We start from the raw sequence: 26,096 nt of genomic DNA on the forward strand, positions 1-26,096 counted from the left end.
TACTTTCTATAGAACATGCAACTGTGAAACCAGGATGGCTTCTGGTATATGTATAGAAATAGGTAACTTGTCAGGATTCAGATGTATGCATTTTTGGCCCTGAACAATGTAAAGAATTCTAAAATCTTAAAAACTTTATTTGGAGACAGGGAGTAAACATTTTTAAAGTGATTCCTTAATTGACTTGAGTTTCAAAGAACTAGTCCTCTGAATCTATCCCAGGAAAGATTCGTAGCCTTTTTCCTTTGGTCCATGGATATTTGGCCCAATGGGTGACTTTTGTGGAGAACTGAAGGGGAAGATTATACCTGGTACTTGTGTTGAGGTGACTTGAGATTGTTCATATGTGTCAGTATTGATCCTGGGGTGGGACAAGACCCTTCTGAACCCTGTTAACCTGCTTCCATATGTTTGTTTCACTCACCTGCCTAATCTACGTTTCAGGGAAGCTGTACACCACTAATGGTAGCAACTCTCCATCCTCAAGTAGCCACCATCACACCGCAGTATGCGGTGCCCTTTACTCTGAGCTGCGCAGCCGGCCGGCCGGCGCTGGTTGAACAGACTGCCGCTGTACTGGTAATTCCCCTCACTTGATTGTGTTACTAACGGAGTTTCTTTGGTTTCTTTTTTTTCTGTTTGTTTTTCGTTCTGTTTTCTCATTTTTTTTTTTAACTTAGACTTGCAGAGGGCATGGAAGCATGTGCCATCTTGTGGCTGTGTTCTTGCTCCATCTTTAATGTCTCATTGTTTTCCTTCCTCCCTGATACTTGCTGAAGCACTGTCTGACTGATGTTCAGTGTGGCTCTGTAAAGATTCTAGAACCCTTGGCTTCTGTTCTTTACCAGCCTAATGTGATAAGCCCCTGAAGAGCTTCTGCTAGTCTGTGCTTACTGTCCTAGTTTTACCCTCTGACCCTTGAGAATAAAGGAAGTGGGCTTGAGTTTGGCTTGGCTACAGGCACCCCCGATGGCCGGCATGTGAATTTCTTGGCGAGTCATTAGCTTTGCTCTTTGAAGCATCTCTGTACATAGAAATGTGGGGAGGTGGTGCTTAAGCTGTGCTTACAACTCACACTAGTGATGCTTTTTAATCTACTGCTTTAAATGCATGGAAAAAGTCTCTAGCCTTTAATTATCCATAATCAGTCAATGATGACTTCCATCATTCAGTTAAAGATGTCACTCCCTTCAGATGCTTTTAGATCATGTTTCATTTTTGGCTGAAATGAAAGGTGAGCTAATTTTTAGGGTATTAGATGCCATCTATTTTATAGCAAATTTAAGTTACTCATCTATGTTAGGGCATAAAGATATACTTTTTATCCAGAGGTAAAAATGCATCTTCCATTTATGTACTAGGCTAGTATTTGAATTAAAAAAACAGTTCAATTTGGGGAAAGTCTAGAACCGTAGCAGTTGTAGCCTTAGGGGAATAATAGAAAAAAAGTGAGCCTTAAAGGTATATTTAGGATCGATCACCATTTTAAAGAGTGTGATTGTGCTTGGTTTTTTATTTTTTGCATTGGAATTGGCTAATGGAAATCTAGCATTTCTCTTATTTTGAAAACTCCTAAATTAGATGACCAGAAGCTTTTGAACTCCTAATGATGCACTTGGGATTCAAAGCAAATTTGAATTTGTGCTTTGTCCCTTGTGGCTCACATCAGCTACTCTTCTTCCCCGAAACATTCTTTAGTTCTTGGGAGAACTGTCCTATTACTAGTGCACAGCTTGGTTCTATAGTATTTCACAGTATTGGTGAAGGAACCCAGCTCTATTTGTTGCTAAATTAATCAGCTTAGTGACTTAAAGCCCAAGGTAGTCAGAGATTTTTACAACTTTCTTAACTCAAGCCCCTGGTTCTAACTTGCTCACCTGGAGTTTAGAAGTCAGGAGTGTTAGTTGACACTCCTTTTGCTGCTTTGCCTCAGTTTGCACTAGCCATTTGCTTTGCATATTTTTGTCTTTCCTCTGTCAAAACAGTTCGTCGCTTGGAACGCCAGATTTCTGCCTCACGTTGGGATGTTATTTCTTGCTCTGTATTAAACTACATGCTTTGTCCTTGTGCAGGTGTTGGCTTTGGAAAGACGCATGGTGTGACTTAACATATTTCTCTTTTTTAAAAAAATTATTCTGCTTATGGTAGCAGACGTGTTTGCAGTTTCTCTGCTTTCAAGCCTTCTTGTTTGGAACCAGTATTGTAATAAGTGGATCTGTTACTTGCAGAAATATTTTTAAAACACTATGTGTGTTGATAGTCTTGCAGTTTTAAATTCAAGAAACAGACCCATCTGTTCCTCTCCCCCCCCACCCCCCAGCTTTGTAGGTGTATTGTACTGCAGAATATCCATTGAAAGAAGGAAGTTTGCAAATCTGCTTCCATTTTTTCCAGGAAATACCAGACTCTGGGAGCAGCAGATGCGGTAAACATTTTGCTGCTATGTATATTTTTAATAATATGGCATGTAGCAAAGTAGAAGTCCATATATATCATAGGGATGAGTTTTCTTGGAACTTAAAAAAAAAAGTCAAGCCAAAAAAAGGGAATTTTGCAGAAACCGGATACTTGTTGACATTATGAACAAATACCTTTCAGTTCTTTATTTTCAGATTCTATGATCGTGCAACTGTAGATGTCTAGTTAGGTTGTGCTTGATAGCATAAGCTTGGATTCTGCTAAATAGTTTGACCTTTGTCATTCACAAGTCATATCTCCATTTTATTAAGTTTTTTTTCTTTTAATCAAAAAAAATAGATAGACAACCCCCCCCTTTTTTGCGTGCGTGTGCGTGTGTGTGTGTGTGTGTGTGTGTGTGTGTGTGTGTGTGTGTGTGTGTGGATTGAATTGGTCTGATGCATGTCATCTGCTTAAGCTTAGGTTTTAAAATATTTTTTAATTTCATTGTGAATCAGTCTTTTTCTGTTCTTTTAAGGGATATAGTCCTAGGTACTTTGTAGAAATAACAGCCCATGGCATTAAATAGGATTCTGCCTATGACCTTTGATTCTTTTTCTCTGCAGTACAGTAGAAACTCTTACGATAGGGATATTTCTCCTCCACTTCCCAGGGGGAGGACTTCTGGGGAAGGTGGCCAAAAGACTATACCTTTTTCTAACGATAAGAATTACAGCCATGAGCCCCTCTGACCTTTGCTTTCTTCTTTGTAACTTTTGCAAGTTAACAATCTACAAATAACTTTGTGTTTAAAGCAAACTTTTCATTTTGGTTTTTCTTGAGGGGCCAATGATAAGTCAAGTTTGGGTCTCTGTAGTGTGCTTTCTTACAGCAGGCCTGGCCTGGAGGGACCCAGCAGATACTCTTACCTTCAACTTGGCAGCAGTTGCCTGGGGTAGCTCTGCACAATTCTGTTCAGGCCCACAGCCGTTATTCCAGAGACCATGGGGAGCAGCCAGCAGCTGGGAGACTGGAGGCAAGTGTCAATTTCTTTGTGATCAATCATTCAAGGATGAGAGGAGCCACCAGAGTATGGGTGACTTCGGTGGCACAGGGGGTGTGGAACAATAAACGGAGGGGGGAGAAGTTCGCCTTATTTGTAAAGTCCCTGGGAGTCTTATTCAAATCAAGTAGAGATATAAGGTCATTAAAAAGCAACTAATAAGGAAAAGACTGAGCCCTAGATTCAAGAAACATCTAGGTTGGTTTTAAATAATTCCTTGGCCAGCAATTTCAGAAAATGTAAGATGGCATAGCAGAAATGCAAGCCTGGTAAATAATGCATGGGCCAAGTGTTAAGAGAAAACCAGTCCTCCTAGCTCCCCCTGTCCTCTCTACCCCCCCCCTCCTTCCTCCCCTAACCCCCCCATACCCTCCCAGCCCCCCTCCCTCTCTACCCCTCTCCCCTCCTCCCTCCCTCCCTCCCTCCATTGTTTGGCTGCTTCATTGCTTATTAGTTCCTTTGATTCTGTCTTCCTCAAGTCTGAAGAATTCAGTCTCTTTTGCTTCCTTCTGTTAACCCAGGAATGCCCACTCACATGGCAGCCATACAGTACTCCTCATGCAGCAGCCCTCCCTGCTGACGAACCACTTGACTCTGGGCCACAGCTCAGCCTCTCAACGTTGGTGTTGCTCACGTTGTCAGGCAACAACAGTCTAGTTCCCTCCCCTCCAAGAAGAACAAGCAGCCAGCCCCGGCTTCAGCCAAGTAAGTTGTCTCTAGATGTCTAGAACCATGTCCTGCTTTCTAGGATTTTGTCACCTAATACTTGGGGAGCTGGAGTGGAATATCCTGCCTAGTTGTCAGGTCAAGTACAGTAGTTACATTGTCGTGTGGGATTTTGGATGGTTTGTCTTTGTCAGAGCAAGGATGACTTAACGTGTCTGCTTCCTGGCCAGCTTTTTCTTAACGTGTGAGGGTCATTTTCACATCTGTCCACTTGACTGGAGGTCTCATAAAAGAACAGTATTACCCCTTGTGCCTCTGCTGTCTGCTTAGGAGCTGGTGGCAATAGTCAGTGTATTCATTTTCATTATAATTATTTTCTTATTGTTAAGTCTTATCGGTTTAATTAATAAAGAAAAGAAAAAAACAACAGGTCTAAATGGGAAAAAGATGCAGGGAAGCTGATGAAAATGTTCCTCATTTGTGGAGTTAAGCACCGCTTTCTTTCCTTTGACCTTCTCTTTCAGAACCGTCTCCACATTGGATGTCTTACCTACCCAAGTCTATTCACTGATTGGGAGCAGCCCAGTCCGTACCAATTCTTCCTATAACCCCCTGGTCCCTGCGCAAGATCAGCCCCAGCCCATCATCATCCCAGACACCCCTAGCCCTCCTGTGAGCGTCATCACTATCCGAAGTGACACTGATGAGGAGGAGGATAGCAAGTATAAGCCCAGCAGGTAAAGCAGGTGGAAGGCTGTCTGGCCACGTGGTCCCTGTCCTTGGCTTCGGACTGCGGACTCCCTCTGGTGATTCAGCTGTGCCTCTGTGGAAAGCGGGCATTGTGACGGGAAGAAAAGACTCAGAGAAAAGTCATATGGGGAGTGTGGCCACGCTTGAGGCTGGGTCCACTCCCAAGATCCCCTCCCTGAGCACTGGGGACAGACTCGGCTGTGAAGTGCTTTTGTCCCATTGTACATTTCAACCAACTAAATCAGTCTTGCAGAGAAGTCAATCAACAAAGTTTTTCTTGAGCTCACAGGGTGCAGTGGCCATATCCTAAGTGTGTGGGGTGTGTCTTTAAGAACTTTATAGGTTAAATAGAGGAGAGATGAATGAGCCCCCAAACATGTAACACTTCACATTTGTAGAGTATTCATTCTGTCTCATGAGCGAGCACTTTCCCCTGTATTACCTTATGAAGTCCTCACAGCATCCCTCTGAGATATAAGCCAGACAGGCCTGTTTATCTCCATATAACAGGAACTAGACCATGTTAACTGATTTGCCTGAGGCCAAGACAGCTAGTGAGCGGCAGAAGCAGAGGTAGAATTCCAGCTTCTGAGATGCTGTTTGGTGTTCTTCTCACCACACCATGCTGCTTCCTAGAGTGAACACAAGTAGGGAGAGTCAGAGACAGTGAACGCATGGATTGGCACGGGGGCTGAGGTCATCTGAGAAGCCTCCTCGAGAAGGCCAGCCTGACACTGAACCAAGCCCCCATCTAATTTTCTTCTTCCACTGCCCAGTTTGCAAAAGGAAACCTCAGCTGGAGAGTTTGGCAGGGTTCTGTGAAAGGGGATCACCTCCAAATGTTTAAGTGAGACCAGCGCTATTTACTGACCCTCTGCTTTGTTTGGAATCCCAGACTGGACATGTTGGGGGTGGAGGGAAGAAGGAGGGATTGCCTTTGGAGAGCTGGTAGTTTAATGGGGGCGGGGGTGGTGGTGTTAGCATGTATGTGTGGAAAATAACAAGAGAAACATTGAGGTAGTTGTCTATAAATAAACCCAGATGAATTAGGTTACTGAGAGCCTGACTGCGGATCACAGGATTGCTCTCAGCTAGGTGGGCTTAACCAGAAAGCTTTCTTAAAAAGGAGTGTGTGTGTGTGGGGGGGGGGGGCAGCTAGGTGGCGCAGTGAATAGAGCACCGGCCCTGGAGTCAGGAGTACCTGAGTTCAAATCCAGCCTCAGACACTTAACACTTACTAGCTGTGTGACCCTGGGCAAGTCACTTAACCCCAATTGCCTCACAAAAAAAAAAAGGAGTGTGGGGCCAGGGACACTTGGTAAAACTGGGTTTTGAAGATGTTGACTTGGATTGGGGGAGACTAGAAGAGAAGATCATTTCAAGTGGGGAGAAGTGGATTGTGCAGTGGCCCAGCAGAGAAGAGGAACATGGCCCGTGTAGGCTGTGTGGAACAGTGTTGCTTAACCAACACAGAATGAAATCTGTTGGGAAATGATGAGAAACGAGGTCGGGAGATGATCTTAACTGCGTGTGATGGCAAGTAGAGATTTCAGGCGGTAGGTGGCGGCCACGTAAACTCTTGACTTCTCAAGAGTGACGTAAGAGTGGTGTTTGAGAAGATTCTTCTCTTAGTTTGGCTTAGGGTGTCTGGAGAGGGCTGGAGACCTGAGGCAGGCTCACCACTAGGAGGCTCTGCCAAAAGGACAGCTGGGTTCTCATGAACTTTCTCCCCTGCAGCTCCAGCCTGAAGCCAAGGTCCAACGTCATCAGCTATGTTACTGTCAATGACTCTCCTGACTCCGACTCATCTCTGAGCAGTCCATATTCTACAGATACTCTGACTGCAATTCGGGGCAATACGGGGCCGCCCCTCCTAGAAGGACCTGGCCGGGTTGTGACTGATGGACCTGGGGCACGAACCATCATTGTGCCACCCCTGAAAGCTCAACTTGGTGATTGCACAGTGGCAACCCAGGCTTCAGGTGAGTGTCTAATAGATGCAGAAGCACAAGGCTCTGGCATGAAATTCTCTCCTGACTATCTATGTTATGTTTGCTTGGAGTTAAGCTTTCAGACCTCTCCCAGTTATCCAGGCTTATAGGCTATTACCATTCCATTCTCACTGGAGAAGTACAAGAACTTCTGGGTAACCAAGAGGTCACTGAACAAATGCCCCATGTGTCCTTTCACACTGATGAGAGAGGTGGATCATAGAAGTGGATTGTCTTATTCTGAAAGCAAGATGATGGCAATATTCAAAAGCTGATGTGGTGACAACTTGTTTTGAGGGCAGTTGATTGATCAGCATTTGTTGAAGCTCTTTTAATGAATCTTTTTTTCTAGTACATTAAAGTTATCATACAAAGGCTTTGCCCTTCAGGTGCTAGTTTGAGGAAAAAGGATACCCACAAAGCACCATCCGATTCAAGACAATGCCAGCTCCATAGACTGGTATTATGGATGGAGATGTGAAATGAGAGGAATAATGGATGTAGCTTAGCTCTCCTGAAGAGATATTCCTCCCCCAGGACTAACTCCATCATGATCTTTTTTTAGGCCTCCTGACAAATAAGACCAAGCCAGTCGCCTCAGTGAGTGGTCAGTCGTCTGGCTGCTGTATCACCCCCACAGGCTACCGGGCGCAACGCGGGGGAGCAAACGTAGCACAGCCGCTCAATCTTAGCCAGGTAAGCTTTGAGGGCTACTGGGTTCTGCTTAGGGCCCCTGCTCCCTGGAGAACCCCAGGTCCTGCTTGGTCTTGGCCAAGTGAAGTCCCCTTTAGTGTGCTTGGTCCTTTGCCACATCTGCATATGCCCTGTGTCTTCTCTCCAGCCATATGATCAGCTTTGCTCCCCAGGTTCCTCATGAGATTCTCCTCCTGGCTTGCCCCAGAGGAGGAATGTTCAAGAGTATAGAGGAGCCTGGCACGTCCAGGTCAGTGCCGGGTTCTGCTCTGTCCAGTGCTCGCAACTTCTAGGCCCCATGCCAGGATATTTTCCTTCTCCTAGATCAGAGTTCAGTTCATCTCCACATGGGTCCAAGGAAAAAGGGATCCTGTTCTCTGGCTGGCTGAGCAGCTGCCCTCAGTCCTGCTTATTGCCGGGTGCTAGAATTGCGCTTCCCTTTTCCGTCTAACCCTCTGGTTGGCAAGGAAGGATAGTTTCATTGTTTGAGCAGACTCTTCTTTGGCTGATATTGAGTGGAGGGGAAGGGAGAGATTCATGATGTCTCTAGGAAGTCTGGAAGGTAGTACAGGAGGAGAGGAGAAATTGGAGGAGTCCAAGATGAAAACCAGGTGAGAGGAAAGTTTAGAAAATAAGACCAGGGAAGGAAAAACTAGCTAAGTCCTCTTGAAGAATGGAAGGCCGAGGGGCACTCAGGGAGAATTCTTCAGTCTCTTCAGGTTGAAGAGTCGGCAATGAGCTATTGCCCCAAAAGATAGAATAAGTTGAGGTGAGGTGGTGATTGTTAGATCAGGGGAGGACTTGCCTCTAGAGAGGGACACGTAAGAGTGGAATCCTGCCTGCAGCCAAAAGGGGTGGATGGATTAGTGACCAGAAAGGCTTTGCCAGCTCTCAAAGGAGCCTTTGCTGCTGCTGCTGCCACCACTGCCTCAGTATCCTGAGCCGGAATGAGTGCATGATCCCTCATTTCCCTTCTTCCTCCTTCCAGAACCAGCAGTCATCAGCTCCGTCCTTGCAAGAGAGAAGCAGCAACCCTGCCCCCCGCCGGCAGCAAGCCTTCGTGGCCCCGCTCTCCCAAGCCCCCTACACCTTTCAGCATGGCAGTCCGCTGCACTCCACGGGACACCCGCACCTGGCCCCAGCCCCTGCCCACCTGCCAAGCCAGCCCCACCTGTACACCTATGCTGCGCCCACCTCTGCAGCTGCCCTGGGCTCCACCAGCTCCATTGCACATCTCTTCTCCCCCCAGGGATCCTCGAGGCACACTGCAGCCTATACCACCCATCCTAGCACCCTGGTCCACCAGGTCCCCGTCAGTGTTGGGCCGAGCCTTCTCACCTCGGCCAGCGTGGCTCCTGCCCAGTACCAGCAACAGTTTGCCACCCAGTCCTACATTGGGTCCTCTCGAGGCTCAACAATTTATACTGGATACCCACTCAGTCCCACGAAGATCAGCCAGTATTCTTACTTGTAGTCAGTGGGCATGGGGACAGGGGCATGGTTATCATCCATTCCTGGCATGGAGGTCTTGGAAGTGGGGAATATCAAGCCCTTCCCGTAGCCTCACTTAAAGCCCCCTGCTAGCCCTGCCCAGGGAGCCAGCCCGAGCAGAAGGAAGGTTGGTTTGGGGTTTTTCCCCCTGGGAATCTGTCTCCGTGTGTCTCCCAAAGGCTGTTCTATTTTTTTTTCCCCCAATTCTTTGTTTTCTGACAGTGTTTCTGCTGATTGAAGAGTTCAACTCTCCACCTTCTGCATAGGGTGCCAACCCCTTCTGTTACTAAGAGAGAGAGACTGTTTTATGGTTGCCCTCTGGAAAATCTTTTAACTCTGACTCACATGATTTGTAGAAATGCTTTTAAAGACAAGCCCCTCTATATTTAATGCCATAATGTTGTAACCGCTGATCAGAGGAAGATGCTGATGTCAGGAGACTAAACTTTGATCACAAGTGAGAAAAGAGGAAAATTCATTTTAAATTTGTTTTGAACAAAGGCTTGTCTGCCTTGTAGGTTTTAGCAGCAGCTTGCACGTTACTTGTATGTTTCTATCAGGCATTTTTTTTCCCCAAAGTAGAGTGCACATTTTAGCTTTCTGGACATTTTAAACTCTTGATGTTTTAGTTTTGTCTTGGTGACTTGGATTGTCCTCACTAGGCAGTGGCTGTTTCTGCAAAACTTGTTACATATCACTTAGTGTTGCTTTTGGGGTACTCAGCTACTCCTGCGCTTGATGTAAAGGCACGGGATCAGGCAGCTCACCATTGGCTAGTAACCGAGTGTGGGGAAAATCCACACCTACCGTGAAAGGCTCCATGTATTCTTTTTAAATTATTTTTTAAAAGTCTGTGATTCAGCTTAACTTTTATCATTGCAAAAGCCATTAAATTAAGGTGATTATTATTATTGTTATTATTATTATTGTTGTTGTTGTTGTTAATGTTATTGTCTTTGCTGTTGTGTGGTTTTACCCTTCCTGTCTGAATTCTCTCCAAGATCTAATTGTATTATGTGATAACTGGCGGACGTGGGCCTGGCCTCACAAACTGTAAGGGAGGGGGAGGCAGCGCTTAAGGGGTTTGTTTGAAATTTTCATTTGACACCAGATCTCTCCCAGGGCAGAATTTCTTTACTAAGAAGCACAGGGCTTTTTTCTTCCCACTCTTTTTTTTATCCCCCTCACCTCACCTTTTATTTTATGTGATTTGCTTGAAGAGGAAGTTAAAGGACACGTGTATAGCTTTTTATACTTCAGAAAGAGTAGCTTCCTTGGTATGTCAGCAGCAAACGGAATGCTCTCTCATTAAGACTTATACAATAAGTGCATGTTGGAATTGTGGAAAGAAAAAAAAAGAAAAAAAAAGAAAAAACAGATTTTAAAAATTTATTACTGAATTAAAAAATATTTTAGAAGTTTTGTAATGGTGGTGTTTTAATATTTTGCATAATTAAATATGTACATATTGATTAGAAAAACTATAACACAGTTTTCCTGCTAACCCCAAATGTTCTTTGTAATCAAAATGTGTAGTGACTACACTTGAACTCTGTACTTGGTGTGTGTGTCTGACCCTCCAGTGTTCCCCAGGGATGGAATCGATGTCTCCATTGTATTTAAACCAAAATGAACTGATCTGTGTCAGAATGTATGTGAATGAATTGCAGTTTTTAGAGCACATCACCGTAGCACTGAGTGAGAGAGCTGTGGAGGGAGGCACCCGCAAGGAACGGAGACCTTTGGATTGTTTTGCACAGGTGTGTGTGGTGAGGAGCTGTTTGGTGTGTGTCTCTTCCCTCCCTCCCTCCCTCCCTCCCAACCCTGCCCCTTTTATTGTAGTGCCTTATATGATAATGTAGTGTTTCAGCCCGTGGACCCTCCACAGTTCACTGAGCTTTATCCAAGCAGGATTCGTAGCTAGCGTGTTGTGTAAATGCATTGTTCTCAGTTTCCCTGTCAGCATTAAAAAAGAATTCAAAGCAACTCCACTTGATTTTGAGCCTCAGCTAATTTCCTCAGAAACTCTCTCTTTCATGTGGCTCTCATGCTGTGTATTTGCTGCCTTGCCTCTTGCGAGAGTTCAGGAAGCAGGTGATTTCAAGAGCCAAGCAATATTAGAGATTAAAAAAAATATTTTTTTCCTTAAAGCACGTGCAATCAGTTTTAGGATGAATTTTTTTTTCCAGTGTGGCACTCACTCTCCTGCTAATAGTTGACATTCCTTTTAAAATATTTGCTTGTTTGGGGGGAAAAAAACCTTAAAAACTGATGTGTTTATACCAAAGAGCCTGTCGTGTAGCTCATTGTGTCCCTGTGTGATGAGGAGGAGCTTTGTGGTACCACCGGTGACAGGGATCTCTCAGAGGTTTCTTAGTAAGAGTAATAATAGCCCCCAGGGTCCTGAGGGAATGTTTGATTCCAGTTAACAGCTTATTTATTCTTGGGGACCTTTGAGCTGTGGGACTAGCCTTATGTCCTGAGCTCTTTGCCCAGGTGAGTTGAGGGTGTCAGAGGAGAGGAACAGTTGGGGCTTCAGAGTCTTTGGGAGTGGGGAGCTGCTCCCCTTGGTTAGGACTGGTTCTATGTAGAGATGGTCTCAGGGAGGTGCCAGAGGGAGACAGGAGATTTCACTGGGCCCTGGGCGGCAAGCTCTGATCCGGGTCAAACACCGAGGAATTGTGGAGGTATTTGGAGTCTCTTCATTGTGAGAAGTCAGGGCTTCCAAGATGGTACAGGTAGTCAGTGGTTTGTACAACCTGACAGGAGCCAGTCAGTGTTGTGTCTATTCTTTAGTCACTTCAGTAAGGTGTGTTTTTGGCACTGTTTGTGTCATGATAGGCTAAGCAGTCCCTCGTGTTGAAAAGGTTTTTTTCTTTTTTGGTCAGCATGTGTGAACTTCGTGTCTATTTATTGTCAAGCACATGCCCATTTTCCTACCCAATACACAAATTGTTTTGAATGAAATTCCTGTTCTGTAACCTTGTTCTCCAGGGAACAGGGGTGTGTGTATGTATGTGTGTGTGTGTGTGTGTGTGTGTGTGTGTGTGTGTGTGTGTGTGTGTGTGTGTGTGTGGTTGTTGTTGTTGTTTTTTCCCATAGAAACTATGAGATGCAGAAAAATCTACCCTCCCCAAGCCAACAAGTAGATCTCATTGAATTAAATTCAAGCCTGACTCCACTGAGGAAGAAATGACCAAGGTTGTGTGCAGTTACTATTAATTACGTTTCTAGAGTTGTGGCTTTAAGCATTTTAGCAATTCTCAGTCTGAGGCTGCAAATTGGTGTTTTTGATTGACCAAGATTACATTGCATGTGCTTGCTGAGTGGGGTGTTACCTTGAGAAATGGCTTTAGACTGTCCTTGTAGCTTTGACCAGATGAGGGAAACCTACTGAGCTTAGTGAGTTTTGGGGCTCTGTCAGAATGACCTAAAATCAAATCAGCTTAAAGAAATCTTTTCAGGCTTCAGGCCCTCCGTCGGAAGGTGGCAAGAGGAAGCAAGGAGAGACCTGGTGAAACTGTTGTCCTCTGTCCATGGGCCTATATAGAGGCAGAAGCCACAGTGGGCTCTTTAGGAATGCTTATGAGATAACGGTGACTGTCAGCCCTGGACTGGGAATCCCCAGGTAGAGAACTGCATCTCGGGCTGGTCCTGGCCATTCTGAAGTGGCATCTGTCTGTCTGCTCATCTCTAGTCAGAGAAGTTAGGACTGCCCCCAGCCAGTCACTCCAGAGTAATTTACACATCTCATTCCATCACTGTTATGCAGAATCCATTGGTTAGGATGGTTTGTTTGGGGACAAGGCATGAAAAAAAATTGCCTCTCAGTGACAGGAATGGCCTGAGCCTGCTTCCTTTCTGATTTTTTTTTAAACTGATGGATGGTGCAGCATGTCTACATGGTTGTTTGTTGCTAAACTTTATATAATGTGTGATTTCAGATTCAGCTTGAAAAATAATCTCACTACATGTAGCAGTACATTATATGTACATTATATGTAATGTTAGTATTTCTGCTTTGAATCCTTGATATTGCAATGAAATTCCTACTTTATTAAATGTATTTGATATGCTAGTTATTGTGTGCGATTTAAACTTGCTTTCCCCCTTTTTCTGGTTGTGCTCTTCCTTTTACAAACCTCTAGAAACAGGTAGTTTCTGAGAATTACTGATCTATGTTTGTATTGCAGATGTACTTAGGGGATATGTAAAATAATCATTTTAACAAAAGAAATATAGATATTTAAAATTTAATACTAACTATGGGAAAAGGGTCCATTGTGTAAAACATAGTTTATCTTTGGATTCAATGTTTGTCTTTGGTTTTACAAAGTAGCTTGTATTTTCAGTATTTTCTACATAATACAGTAAAATGTAGAGCAATTACAATGCATCAAATAAAATGGGTTAATTTTCTGATCCATATGGCTGTTTGTGGTTCCTGTTGGGGAGAGGGTGAATGGGGCTGGACTTCCAAGAAATACACGATCGATTTTGGGATGGTCAAATTCTGCATCCAAAGAGCATTGCAGACTAGCTGTAGATGCTCATCTTTGTGAGGAGCACTTGCGGCAGATAGTGCTCCCAAAGCCCTCTTAAGCCCATCTGGACTAGGACCTGGAAGCAGGCCTGACAGCAGCAGGCTAATTAAGCTTTATTTTCCCAGTGTGTCATTAAACACCCACTGCAGCACAAGGAAGAGGAATTACCCCAGGAAGGTACTTCTCCCCCCTCCCACTGGTTGCTGCATCCTGGAGGCATTGGCCTTCTTTGGGAGAGGCAGCATTTTCACTGGGGTTCTCTAGTTTCCAAACTGAACTTCATTTCTCCAATAAAGTGTATGGGTGTTGAAGCCATGGAGGATTTGCAGGGAGACAGTTTCCCAGAGCCTGTCTATCTGATCTTTTTAGGTGAATGTCTTTTTTTTTTTTTTGGTGGGACAGTGAGGGATAAGTGACTTGCCCAGGGTTACACAGCTAGTGTCAAGTGTTTTTTGAGGTTCAGATTTGAGCTCAGGTCCTTCTGAATCCAGGGCTCCAGGGCCAGTGCTTTATCCACTGAGCCACATAGCTAGCTGCCCCCCAGTGAATGCGTCTTGAGCACAGTCTACACTGGTAATTTTTTATACTATGGGACTTCTAGAATTGTTGGGCTGTATAAATGATGAGCATTTCTTTATTAGGCACCTTACTATGTTTTAGCACTGCTAGAGTTGCTGAGGTTAGAAAAGGCAAAAGACATTCTTTCAAGTAGCTCACAGTAATGTGAAAGCAACATACAAATACAGGATGAATTGGAGATAATAGAAAACACTAAAATGCAGGGGGGGTTAGAAAAGAATTTCTTGTAGAAAGTAGGATTTTAGCTAGGATTTGGGGAGGCCAGGCAAGCCAGGAAGCCAAGATGAGGTGGAAGTATTGCAGACTAGGAGGAAGGTCTGAGAAAATGCCCCGGGGGGGGGGGGGGGAAGGGAAAGAAGATTAGAAAGGAGGAGTCCTGGTTATAAAGGACTTCTCTGGAGTTAATTGAAATGGGGAGGGGTGGGTGATCAGGTCAGATCTTTGAGTTAGGAAGATTGATAGCTAAGTGGAATGGGGAAAGGTTTTTGGCAGAGAGACCAACCAGATGCTTACAGCAAAAGTTCAGAGGGAGGTGATATATCATGATGGTGTCATAAGAGAAAGGGGCATATAAGAGAGAAGTTACAAAGCTTGGAATAAGAAGACCTTGGCAAAATACCTTGGATATGAGACATGAAAAAGATTGAAGGAGTTGAGAATGACATCTAGGTTGTGAGTCTGGGTGACTGAGAGGATGGCAGTGCCCGTGTTAGTAATGGGGGGAGTTTGGAAGTAAGGGAGGGTTTAGGGGGGAAAAGATACTGAATTCCACATTGAGTTCAAGACAATTTGAGATATCTAATAGGCAATTGGAGGTGTGAGATTAGGGCTGGATGAATAGATCTGAGTATCATCAGCAGAGAGAGATGATATTGAGCCATTTGGGAACTGATGAGATCATTAAACAAAGTTTCTTAGAGGGGGAAGGAAAAGGAGGGCCTTAGGAAGGAGCACCAGTGGGTCTCATGACAGGCATGGAATCTGGATGGGAGATTTAGCCAAAGGAGACAGGGAGTCAGCCAGACAGATTAGGAGGAGCCAGACAGAGGAGCGTTCCAGAACTTACCTGAGACGAGGGTATCGGGAGGAGAGGGAGATTAACAGTGGCAGAGGCCAGGAGAATGAAAATTGAAAAAAGGCTTTAAATCATTGGTACCTTGGAGAAAGCAGTTTCGAGGCAAATGAGTGAGGTCGGAAGCCGGACAGATGAGGAAAGTGTAGTGTTGTAGAAAAGAAAACATTAGATTTGGAGTCATGGGACCTAGGTTCAAATCTCAAGCTCTGCTTACTTACTACTTACGGGATTTTGGACTTCACTTCCCCCCCCCCCCCCCCCCCCCCCCCCCCCCCCCCCCCCGTCTATAAAATGAATGACTAGGACTTGATGATTTAAGGCCCCTTTCAGCTTTAAATCCAATGATTCTAAAACCTGAATTGACTGAATTCAGTCCTCTGGACCTGGAAGTACCCAATGTAGATTATAATTGTTAAATCCTTGATTATCTGATTATCTCTGGCAAGTAATGGCCTAGATAATCCTAAGCAAATCCAAAATAACTAATTCCAATTTGGGGTGCTGTATATGAGAGAAGGGGGCGGGGTGAGGACAGAGAGAGACATTTAGATACAAGATGTGGACATTCTCAAAGCAAAGTACCTAGAGATAGAAGGTGGGCAAGTTATGCACCAAGAATGGACAGACAGCGTCATCCCTACATTGATGCTACCTGTATGATAATTTGTTTGTTTGGGGTTTTTTTTTGGTGAGGTAATGGGGGTAAGTGACTTGCCCAGGGTCACACAGCTAGTAATTGTCAAGTGTCTGAGGCTGGATTTGAACTCAGGTCCTCCTAGAATGCAGGGCTGGTACTACTATATCCACTGTGCCACCTAGTTGCCCCTGTATGATTAAAAAAAAAAAAGCATAAAAGCTTCCATCACTTTGGGTGGAATATCTTTGGAAGGCTTATGGAAAGAATGTGGCAAAAAGGATGAGGATCAATATGACTTTAATGGGAAAGAACCATACAGATCATCTGGTCCAACTCCTTAATTTTATAGTTTGAGAATTTGGGCTGAGAAGTGAAGGGCCCAAGCTCAGAGCCAAGGATGTGTAAGACAGTCTGTGATCTGACCCAGCAGTGTCAGTACTTGCAACCAATGAGATCACAAATCTGCAGTCTATATTCATCCACCATGTTTGCATGTATATCTACATGTATATCAAACGTATCAAACATACAATTTTGTTAGTGTGGGAACTCATCCCACACAGGTACAGATCTGAACTTGGAGTCTTAAGGCAGTTTCCTGGGGTAAAATGACAACTTGCCGAAGTCCACCTAGCTATTGGAGTATCAAGGGTGGGATCCACCTTCAAGTTAATCAATCAATAAACATTCATTAAGCACCTACCATATGTCAGGCACTGTGCTAAGTACTGGGGATACAAAGAAAGGCAAAAGACAGTCCTTGCGGTTCCAGAGTTTACAGTCTAATGGGAGAGACAAACAAAGTCCAGCATCCAGGTCCACTATGTGATGTCATCTCTTACCTTTTTTTTTTTTTGCAGGGCAATGGGGGTTAAGTGGGTTAGTGGGGTTAAGCCCAGGGTCACACAGCTAGTAAGTGTCAAGTGTCCTGAGGCTAGATTTGAACTCAGGTACTCCTGAATCCAGGGCTGGTGCTTTATCCACTGCACCACCTAGCTGCCCCCACCTCTTACCTTTTTAAAAAATTTATTTTTAAATTTATTTATTTATTTTTTACCTCTTACCTTTATACCTGTTACTTTGTGTGCAGTATCTGTAATTTCATTATTATTTTTTTTTTCAGGGCAATGAGGGTTAAGTGACTTGCCCAGGGTCACACAGCTAGTTAAGTGTCAAGTGTCTGAGGCTGGATTTGAACTCAGGTCCCTCCTGAATCAAGGCCAGTGCTTTATCCATTGCGCCACCTAGCTGCCCCTGTAATTTCATTATTATAAGGAACTCCTAGTGAGAAACTCTGTACCAAAGCAGACACACATTCCTCTTGCAACTTAAAGCCTTAGATTTTCCTATGACCACAAGAGGTCAAGAGATTTGTCCAGGGAAGCGAAGACAGTATTATGTTCAAGAGGACACATAATGAAATGAGGTGGTCCCGACAGAGACCGGCCTCTTTTTCAGGCTCATCTATCCCTATGAATATATCTCTTTCTCCTTTCCTTTCTAATTATGCTTTGCTTAATAAATATTAAAATTAATTTGAACTCCTTGAAGAAGGGAAAAATGGCATTTTTAAAAGCCCCTGGGGAAAGGGTACAGGGAATCAAGAAATGACTGTTTTAGAGAGGGCAAAATCATACTTTGTGAATCAGCAGAGCACTAGGACTGCTGTTCTTGCTTATGTGGAATTGTACTAACTTCCTAGTGACTTGGTTTCACTTTGGGGTATATATGGGGTTCCTCCTTGGGCCTCCCAAGTAATCCCTTTCTATCAAATAGCCCTTCAAATACTTGAAAACAGTCTGTTTTCATATCTCCCCACCCTTTGCCCAGGCGAAAGGGGAAGGGACTAAGCATTTAGTTTCAAAGCCCACCTCAGAAACCAGACTGTGTGACTCTGGGCAAGTCACTTAACCTCTGTTCTGCCTCAGTTTCTTCACGTGTAAAATGGGGATTGTAGTAGTCCCTCCCAGGGTTGTTGCGAGGAGGATCAAATGAGATAATTGTAAAGTGCTTGGCACATAGTAGGCATTTTCCCTTTTGCCCAGGCAAGGGGTGGCAGATTTGATAATGTCCAAGTATTTGAAGGACTGTTAGGTAGAAGGGGGATTAGAGCTTCTTCTTAATCCCCAAGGGCAGGACTAGGACTGTGAACTAGGGTCACACACCTAGTGTCTGAGATGGTTGGACATGAACTCAGGGTCTTTCTGCCTCTAGGGTCCAGCACTCTTATCCACTGCCTCAAATGTATATACATAGTTAAACAATATATATTTATTCACACAATGTGCAACATAGCTGTCTATATCTATCGAGTTATAACTTGGAGAGTTACATTATAATTACCACAGAAGAAGGAGCTGCTCCCTCTTTCTGGTCCTAGATGGACAGAAAATACCAGCCACAGATTTGGAATTATGGAAAGAACATCAGCTTTGGACTCACAGGACCAGGATTCAAATCCTACTGCTGACCCTTACACTGTCCTGCCATCTTGGACAAGTTCATACTTTAGTCAATGTTAAATACCTACTATGTGCCAGGCACTGTGTTAAGTGCTGGGGCTACCAAAAGAGAATGGTCTCTGCCCCAAGGAGCTAACCATACCTTACTTTACCTCTCTGGAACTCAGTTTCCATATCTGTAAAATAAGGGAACTACATAGCCTCTGTTTTCCCTTCCAGTTTCAGGGTTCTGTGATCGTATGCTCTTTGGGGGGCCTCCTCAACCCTAAGATTCTATCTATGATTCTATTTCCCAGTCAGCCCAAGTGTGGCCGCAAGACCAAGTATTTGGCACGAGGTGGCGCCAATGAGCTGCAGAAGACATGTCTGGTAAGAACCTGTCCACCCACCCTCCCCCCATCTTCCTCCCATCTACCAACCAGTTTTCTCCCTTCTCCTCCCCCACCCACCAGAGCTCCGCCAGCCTACTCTTCTGAGCTGGGCCAAGAAACCCTGCCTCCTATTGTAGGGAGAAGAAGAAAGATGGAAGGAGAGTCAGAGTTTCTTACAAGGATCAGTTTTAGAACCACAAGTTCAAACCACAGGGATGACTTTGCAAGGGTTTCCCACGTCCAGCCTCCCTTCCCCATCTTACTCCCCCTGGCCACTACTGGACAGAGGGGCTAGCTTGCCCTTTCCCTATCTCATTCTTGGGGAGCCTTCAGCCTGGGAGGGAGGTAGTCGGGCATCTGGCCACCCTGTAATGGGACCATCTGTATTTGATCAGCTTGAGAAGGAGGAGGGGGTTAAGGGGGAGGAAGCAGTGAAAGCATTCCAGAGTGGTGAGAGAGACCCAGAGACCTAGAAAAAACACAGCACCGCCCCCCCCCCCCCCCACTCCCGGCCCCAGACTCCCCCCCGCCTCCCAGGCTAACCCAAGGGTTGAGCCTAAGACGCAGGCTATACACTCCTTCTTTCCCCTTCCAGCCCCACACTGAAGCTGGCCTGCCATGGGGCCCCACACGCCTCTCCTCGTCTTGCTTCTCCTGTCCCTTTCCAAGCCCCTACAAGGGCAGCAGCAGCACCACCTTGTGGAGTACATGGAGCGTCGGTTGTCTGCCCTGGAGGTGAGGGTCCCCCATTCCCACCCCCTTTGCCACAAGCCCCCACACCCCTCTCTGCCAGCTCGGGATCTTTGTCGGGCCCCAGCTCGCTCCCTCACTCAGAGGCATCCTGCTGTGGAGGGTTGAGAGATGTGGGAGGAACCTCCTGAGAGACTCCCTGGACTCCACCGTTAAGGTGCTCTGTGTACTTGTGGCATCCACTGCCCGGCTCTGGCCTTCTGTTTTCCCATCTGTAAGATAAGAAAGCTGGTCTAAATGATTTCTAAGGCCCATTCCTTGACTGTGAAATTCCAAGCTGAGCTCTAGGTATCCTTAATAGTGATGTCATTTCCCTAGCACCCTTCTTTAATTGACCTGGGCTTAGAAAGAGAGGATGATGGGTGGCAGGGCTAAGGCCTGTGAGATAGGGACCATCCCAGCAGCTGCCGCCTGCTTCTGCTGAAACTAGAACTTCCAGGGATATGGGAACCAGGGTGGAAATAACACTGGAAGCCCAAGCTTTGAGGCCCATTCTAGCATGAGAAGTCTATGACTCTATGATCTGGCTCACAGCTTCCACTCTTTCGGTTTCCAATGGTCGGCGCTTTGAGTCATCTGCTTCCTAAGGGGGTTTGAAGGGTTAGTGAGGCTTGCTTAGACCGTGCACCCCTTCCTTTGTCTGCCTCTTCCCTTTGCTTCTTCCTACCCTTCACCCCTTATCTCAGAGGCGACTGGCCCAGTGCCAGGATCAGAGCAGCCGATCATGCTGCTGAACTTCGGGACTTCAAGAACAAAATGTTACCTCTGCTGGAGGCAGCAGAAAGGAGCGGGAACCCCTCAGGTCTGAGGGCGGACAACATTGCAGGCAGGGGTAGACCGGCTGGATGCGGGAGGTGGACTATCTAGAAACCCAGAATCCTGCCCCACCCTTTATCGAGGTGGATGAGAAGGCAACAGGAGGACCCGGGACCAAGGCTAAAGGCAGAAGGATGAGAAGTATGATCTTCTGACAGGTTAGGAAAAAAGCAGACCGACCCATTACCCCTTCCAGCCCATCCTCTCTCTGTGTGTCTAGGGTGGCTCCACTTCCTCAGTGCTAGCTGGGGTAAATGCCTGTGATGCATCCCTGGGGGCTTCTAGGGACTTGGGACACTGTGGATCCCTTCTCTTTCCCATACTAGAAAAGGATAGGTCATTCCACAGGCCACTGGACAGATTGTTCACAGCTGTCACAGAGTGGTCCACCTTGAGAGATGTGAGGCATAGCCCATAACCCTTCTTCTCTTCACCAGAATGTAGTCACACAATCTCCCAGGTGAGATCCATGAAGATCTTGAAACGTTTTTGGAAGCCCAGCAGGAATGTGGACTAAGGACCCACTGGGGCCGTCAGAGAAGATCTTTGTGCTTGATGGGACACAAAATGATACAGCTTACGTCTTCCCACGCTTGCGTGACTTCACCCTCTCAACAGCTGCCCGCAAAGCTTCTCGTGTCCGGCTCCCCTTCCCCTGGGTGGGCACTGGGCAACTGGTATATGGAGGATTCCTGTATTATGCCCGAAGGCCCCCAGGAGGACCAGGTGGAGGTGAGGATCGAGGAGACATGTTGCAGCTCATCAAATTCCATTTAGCAAACCGGACCGTGGTAGACAGTTCTGTGTTCCCTGCTGAAGGGCTGATCCCTCCCTACGGACTCTCTAAGGACACGTACATTGACCTGGCAGCAGATGAGGAGGGGCTATGGGCTGTCTATGCCACCCAGGAGGATGATAGGCACTTGTGCCTGGCCAAACTGGATCCCCAGACACTAGACACAGAGCAGCAGTGGGACACCCCCTGCCCACGGGAAAATGCAGAGGCTGCCTTTGTCATCTGCGGGGCCCTTTATGTTGTCTATAATACCCGCCCTGCCAGCCGTGCCCGAGTCCAGTGTTCCTTTGATGCCAGTGGCACTCTAACTCCAGAGCAGGCGGCACACCCTTACTTCCCCCGTCGTTACGGAGCCCACGCCAGCCTCCGATACAACCCTCGAGAGCGCCAACTCTATGCTTGGGATGATGGCTACCAGATTGTCTACAAGTTAGAAATGAAGAAGAAGGAAGAAGAAGTCTGAGAGGATCCCACCTCCCATTAACTTTGTCTCACTCCGTTTCCTGTTCCTCAATCTCCAGATTCTTCAAATTTGGGTAAATGCTAGTTGAATTCTCGTATTTCATGCTTCTTGGGACCAAAACACTCACAGCCCTTGGTTTGATGTGGAACACAAGACTCCAAAGCCTTGAATGTTCCAGAAGGACAAAAATCCCAAACCTGGTAGTCATCTAACTTGCGTTCCCTGCCCCATATCTTCAAATTTCAAGCCAGTCTAGGAAGAATCAGGCCCAGACAACTCTGGACCTGAGTGGTGGGAGTAGAAAAGGGACGGAGAGAGTGGGACAGGCCAAAGACCATAGTGGGTAGGGAGAAGCAAGCCCAGGGCTTCATGCTCTTGGGAGTGGGAAGGTTCAAGGTACAAAACCCCATAATTCTATTACATCCCCCTACCTTCCTTTCTCCTTGCCACCTTCACCTCACCTCTACCCGAGAACTGAAATTCTCTTAACGTTGTTTTATATTGCAGTATTTTCATTAAATGGGAAAAACCCCCCAAACATGGCTTGGTCTTCTATGTCTCTGTACAGGAGGAATTTGGGGAAGGGTCTGGCTCCTCAAGCCAACTTTCCTCCCTTATCTTTCATTCCTACTCCCCACCCCCAACTCTCTTTCTATTTGCCATTCTACTCTTAGCATTCACCTTCAGAACTGTTACTAGACCCCAGCTGGATTTGTTCTGCCAGGGCTAACCCTTTACTGACTTGGCTTACCCTTCTTGACCTTGCATCCCCCTTCCCACATCTCTACCCCAGGGGGACTTTGGTTGGATGTATCTTCTTGTCCCTTTGGGGGTGCTTTTAAGGTCTGATTTTTTTTTCTTTTCTTTATTTCTTTTTTTTTTTTTTTGCAGGGCAAAATGAGGGTTAAGTGACTTGCCCAGGGTCACACAGCTAATGTCAAGTGTCTGAGTCTGTTAAGGTCTGATTTTCAAGGACCATGGCTTAGGGATGCAGTCAGTTATCTCCCTACCTCCTCTGCCCTCTTAGAAAATCATTTGAATCCTGGTGATAGAGAGAGAATTGACTAAAGTAACCAGGTTTTAATTCTCAGATGCCTTGATCCTTAATTCTTATCCATAATGCCCACTGTGTCGTTGGCCAGGCAAGGGTCATGAAAAAGCCAGAGCCCTGAATGCATACTGTCCACATGCAGAATGGATGAAATTCAAACATAGCTGACCCCTAAGAATCACACCAAACACTCCTAGAACTGGCTGAAGCTCTTGACCCCTCCTCCTTGCCCAGGCCCTGGCTCTGCCCAACCTCCTGGTTGCACAATTGTTTCTGGTCTAAACTGATCTGGTTTTCCTGTTGCCGCAGCGTCTCTGCAGCTCAGTTGAGGGGGCGGGGCAATGGCTATATCCTGGATGGCGAAGCTGCAAAGCCCCCCAGTGATATCCCGCCCCCCTTCCCATTGCTTCTCTCGCCCCATCCCCCACTGGAGCTTGGTGCCTAGCACTAAGACTGGCTTGGAGGGCCTGTGGCTTTAACCTTCTGCTGCTTAGTAGTCCCATCTCTGACTTTGATTTACCAAAGAGGGTGATGTCAACTGGCTGACCCACCCACCCCTGGTTCTCAATAGGGAATCTGGAGGAGGTGGATTGCAATCTGTGGGAAAGGATGGTGATAATCCCTCTGTTTCAGGTCTACAGTCTGAGAGCTGCTATTCCTTCTAGTACAGAGGACAAGATCCTAGGCAAACACCCTCTCACCCCCCAGTACTTCCTTTTTGCTCAGAGGAGGAAAGGAGAGTCTACATGTTTCAGCTGGTCAGTTCTGGGATAAGGGGCAGGTTTGGACATTGTTGGTTGGAGAGGTGTTACTTCTCCAGACCAGGGGCAGCCTTGGGTAGAGGGGAAGCTTGGTTGCTAGACAGCTTGGATAGGAAAAACAGGTGGAGGGAGGGTCTCTTGTGTCTCTATAGAAGGAGATCCCAGATTTCTTCCTTCTTGTCCTCTATTGCCCCCCCCAATATATATATATACACATATACATATATATACATATACATACATACACACACATATATATACATATACATACATACATACACACACACACACACACACACACACACACACACATATATATATATATATACCTCTCTTTCTATATACTATTCTGCTCTTGCCCTTTGCCCTAGAATTATTATTATTATTTTGGTGAGGCAATTGGGGTTAAGTGACTTACCCAGGGTTACACAACTAGTGTTAAGTGTGTGAAGCCAGATTTGAACTCAGGTCCTCCTGACTCCAAAGCTGGTGTTCTATTCACTGTGCCACCTAGCTGCCCCTCACCCTAGAATTCTTACTAGGACCTCAGTACACCCCCTGGATCACTTCTTGGCCACAAATGCCAGCACCTATGTTCCTCCTGGGAAGGGAGTAGATTAGGAGCCTTCTGGCAATAAGGGCTAGTTTGCTCCAAACCATGTTTAGAAAAGGAAGAGGGTTATCATTGCACCTGGGTGCCCTAGGACAATTGGTAGACTGGGAAATGGTCCCCTTGACCCTGATCCAATCCCTCTCTTCTCCCCTCACCCTCTACCCACTAAATTTACCCCAGTGTCAAGCAAGTTTGGCTTTGATTTAGGGCCACTGTAGGGAAGAGGAAATAATCTGAAATTAGGACAAAGGAAGTATTCTGCCTTTGATCCTCTCCCCACCCCCAACACACACACTCACACAATGTAAGGGCCCTCTTTTTGCTCCACTGATAGGGCTTGCAAATCAGAGCCCATCCTCTTCTTACTTTTCATGGCTCTCAATTTCAAATCCCTAGAAATCAGGTTAAGCCCAGGGCCAGGATTCCCTGGAATCAGGGCATTTGACTTGAGCCAAATCAGTTGCTTTGGCTGGAAGAGTCTCTTCTATCAATGCAGTGAGTCCTGTGAGTGAGGAGCGGCGTGCCCCACCTCCCCAGGATGGGGTGGATCAGACAGGCCCATCTCCGCCTTTTGTCTCTTTCCCTTTCTTCTCCCCTCAGTCGTAGCTGCTCCTGACGTAGGTTGGAGGGGAAGGGGAGAATAATGACTTACAAAGGCTCTATTGTAGGGAGCCTGAGACGGGTGGGGGCTCTTCTCCCCTTCAATTCTCTCTTAATGTGGGGCTGGCAACAATAATCACTGCCTGTCAGCCCACAGAGGTGTCTGCCCACGGAACATCTGGCGCAGTTTGTGCAGCACCCACGGGGATGGGCTGGGGGGTGGGGTCTCACTGGGGACAATGGGGAAGAGTGTCCAGAAGGTGTTGAGAGATGGCATGTGTGCCCATGGCATAGATAAGCCACCTCTTCTGAGCACCATTGCCTTGTCTTCACGATTTCATCTATGCATTTACATAGTTTTCGGGGTGTTTGTGTAAATGCATCAGTGTGTGTGTGTGTGTGTGTGTGTGTGTGTGTGTGTATGAGAGTGTGTGTGTGTCCCTGTCCTGGTGTGACTGTCCCTGAATATGCATATGTGTCTGAATATGCCTATGAATATGAATGTGTCTGTGTCCTGGAGAGACTGGCACTCTGTGTGAATTTGTATGTGCATCTGTGTCTTCCTGTCCTGGACTTGCCATCACTGTGTATGCTTGTGTGCAGGTGAGTGTGTGTTGGTGTGACTGTCACTCTTTGAGTTTGCATACGTCTGTGTGTTTCCCTGACCTAGTATGAATATCATTCTGCATGTGTGTATACTATACATGTATATATGCACACATGTTGTGTGTCTTTCAGACTGTGGGCTCCCTAGAAAGAAGGGACTCTGTCTCTGGAGATATTTTTGTATTGTATGTAGCCCCATGCTATGTAAGAGAATATTCAGTAATGGTTTTTTAATGATGATGATCATGGAATGAAAATAATAACAGCTAACATTTATATAGTCCTTTAAGGTTTACAAAGCACTTTACATTTCATTGGAGACTCAAAATAACTGTGAAATACATTCTATTTATCATCTCATTTTGCAGATGAGAAAAACTGAGGCAAAAAGAGGCTAAGAGGGGCAGCTAGGTGGCGCAGTGGATAAAGCACTGGCCCTGGATTCAGGAGTACCTGAGTTCAAATCTGGCCTCAGACACTTGACATTTACTAGCTGTGTGACCCTGAGCAAGTCATTTAACCCCCATTGCCCTGCAAAAAACCCCAAAAAACCAAAACCAAAACCAAAAAAGAGGTTAAGAGATTTGCCCTGGGTTATATAGCTAGTAAATATGATAAATATGTATATATGTGTGTGAGTGTCTGTACACACACGTATGCATATGTACGTATAAGGGGCAGTTAGTGGGGTAATGCACAGAATACTAAGCCTAGAGTCAGGAAGACTTGTGTTCAAATCTGGTCTCAGACACTTTTTAGGTGTGCAACCCAGGACAAGGTACTTAACCTTTGTTTGCCTCAGTTTCCTCATCTGTAAAATGGGGATAACAATGGTACCTACTTTTCAGGTCTGTTGTGAGAAACAGATGAGATAATAATTGTAAAGTGCTTAGTATAGTACCAGACACATAGGAGGCACTA

At 45.8% G+C, this 26,096-nt stretch overlaps 2 protein-coding genes across 2 annotated transcripts in view; both read left to right on the plus strand.

The window, feature by feature from the left end:
• The window catches only part of HIPK1 (homeodomain interacting protein kinase 1), a 44,745-nt gene extending 31,271 nt beyond the window's left edge, over window positions 1–13,474 (plus strand). The window contains 9 exon segments of the mRNA XM_043964791.1: window positions 445–579; window positions 3,290–3,376; window positions 3,378–3,433; window positions 3,982–4,057; window positions 4,059–4,165; window positions 4,651–4,863; window positions 6,614–6,858; window positions 7,433–7,563; window positions 8,549–13,474. Of these exon segments, the coding sequence (XP_043820726.1) occupies window positions 445–579; window positions 3,290–3,376; window positions 3,378–3,433; window positions 3,982–4,057; window positions 4,059–4,165; window positions 4,651–4,863; window positions 6,614–6,858; window positions 7,433–7,563; window positions 8,549–9,034 (1,536 nt within the window). The 3' untranslated portion in view covers window positions 9,035–13,474.
• Window positions 13,475–18,649: 5,175 nt separating this feature from the next.
• Window positions 18,650–22,068, plus strand: OLFML3 (olfactomedin like 3). The gene is given in 9 exon segments (XM_044004996.1): window positions 18,650–18,717; window positions 19,315–19,454; window positions 20,156–20,191; window positions 20,193–20,300; window positions 20,302–20,316; window positions 20,318–20,417; window positions 20,420–20,443; window positions 20,723–20,772; window positions 20,774–22,068. Coding segments are annotated over 8 exon segments (1,221 nt in total). The 5' UTR covers window positions 18,650–18,717; window positions 19,315–19,337; the 3' UTR covers window positions 21,545–22,068.
• Window positions 22,069–26,096: the final 4,028 nt, after the last annotated feature.

This window comes from Dromiciops gliroides, chromosome 4, assembly GCF_019393635.1.
Source record: "Dromiciops gliroides isolate mDroGli1 chromosome 4, mDroGli1.pri, whole genome shotgun sequence".
Lineage (NCBI taxonomy): Eukaryota > Metazoa > Chordata > Mammalia > Microbiotheria > Microbiotheriidae > Dromiciops > Dromiciops gliroides.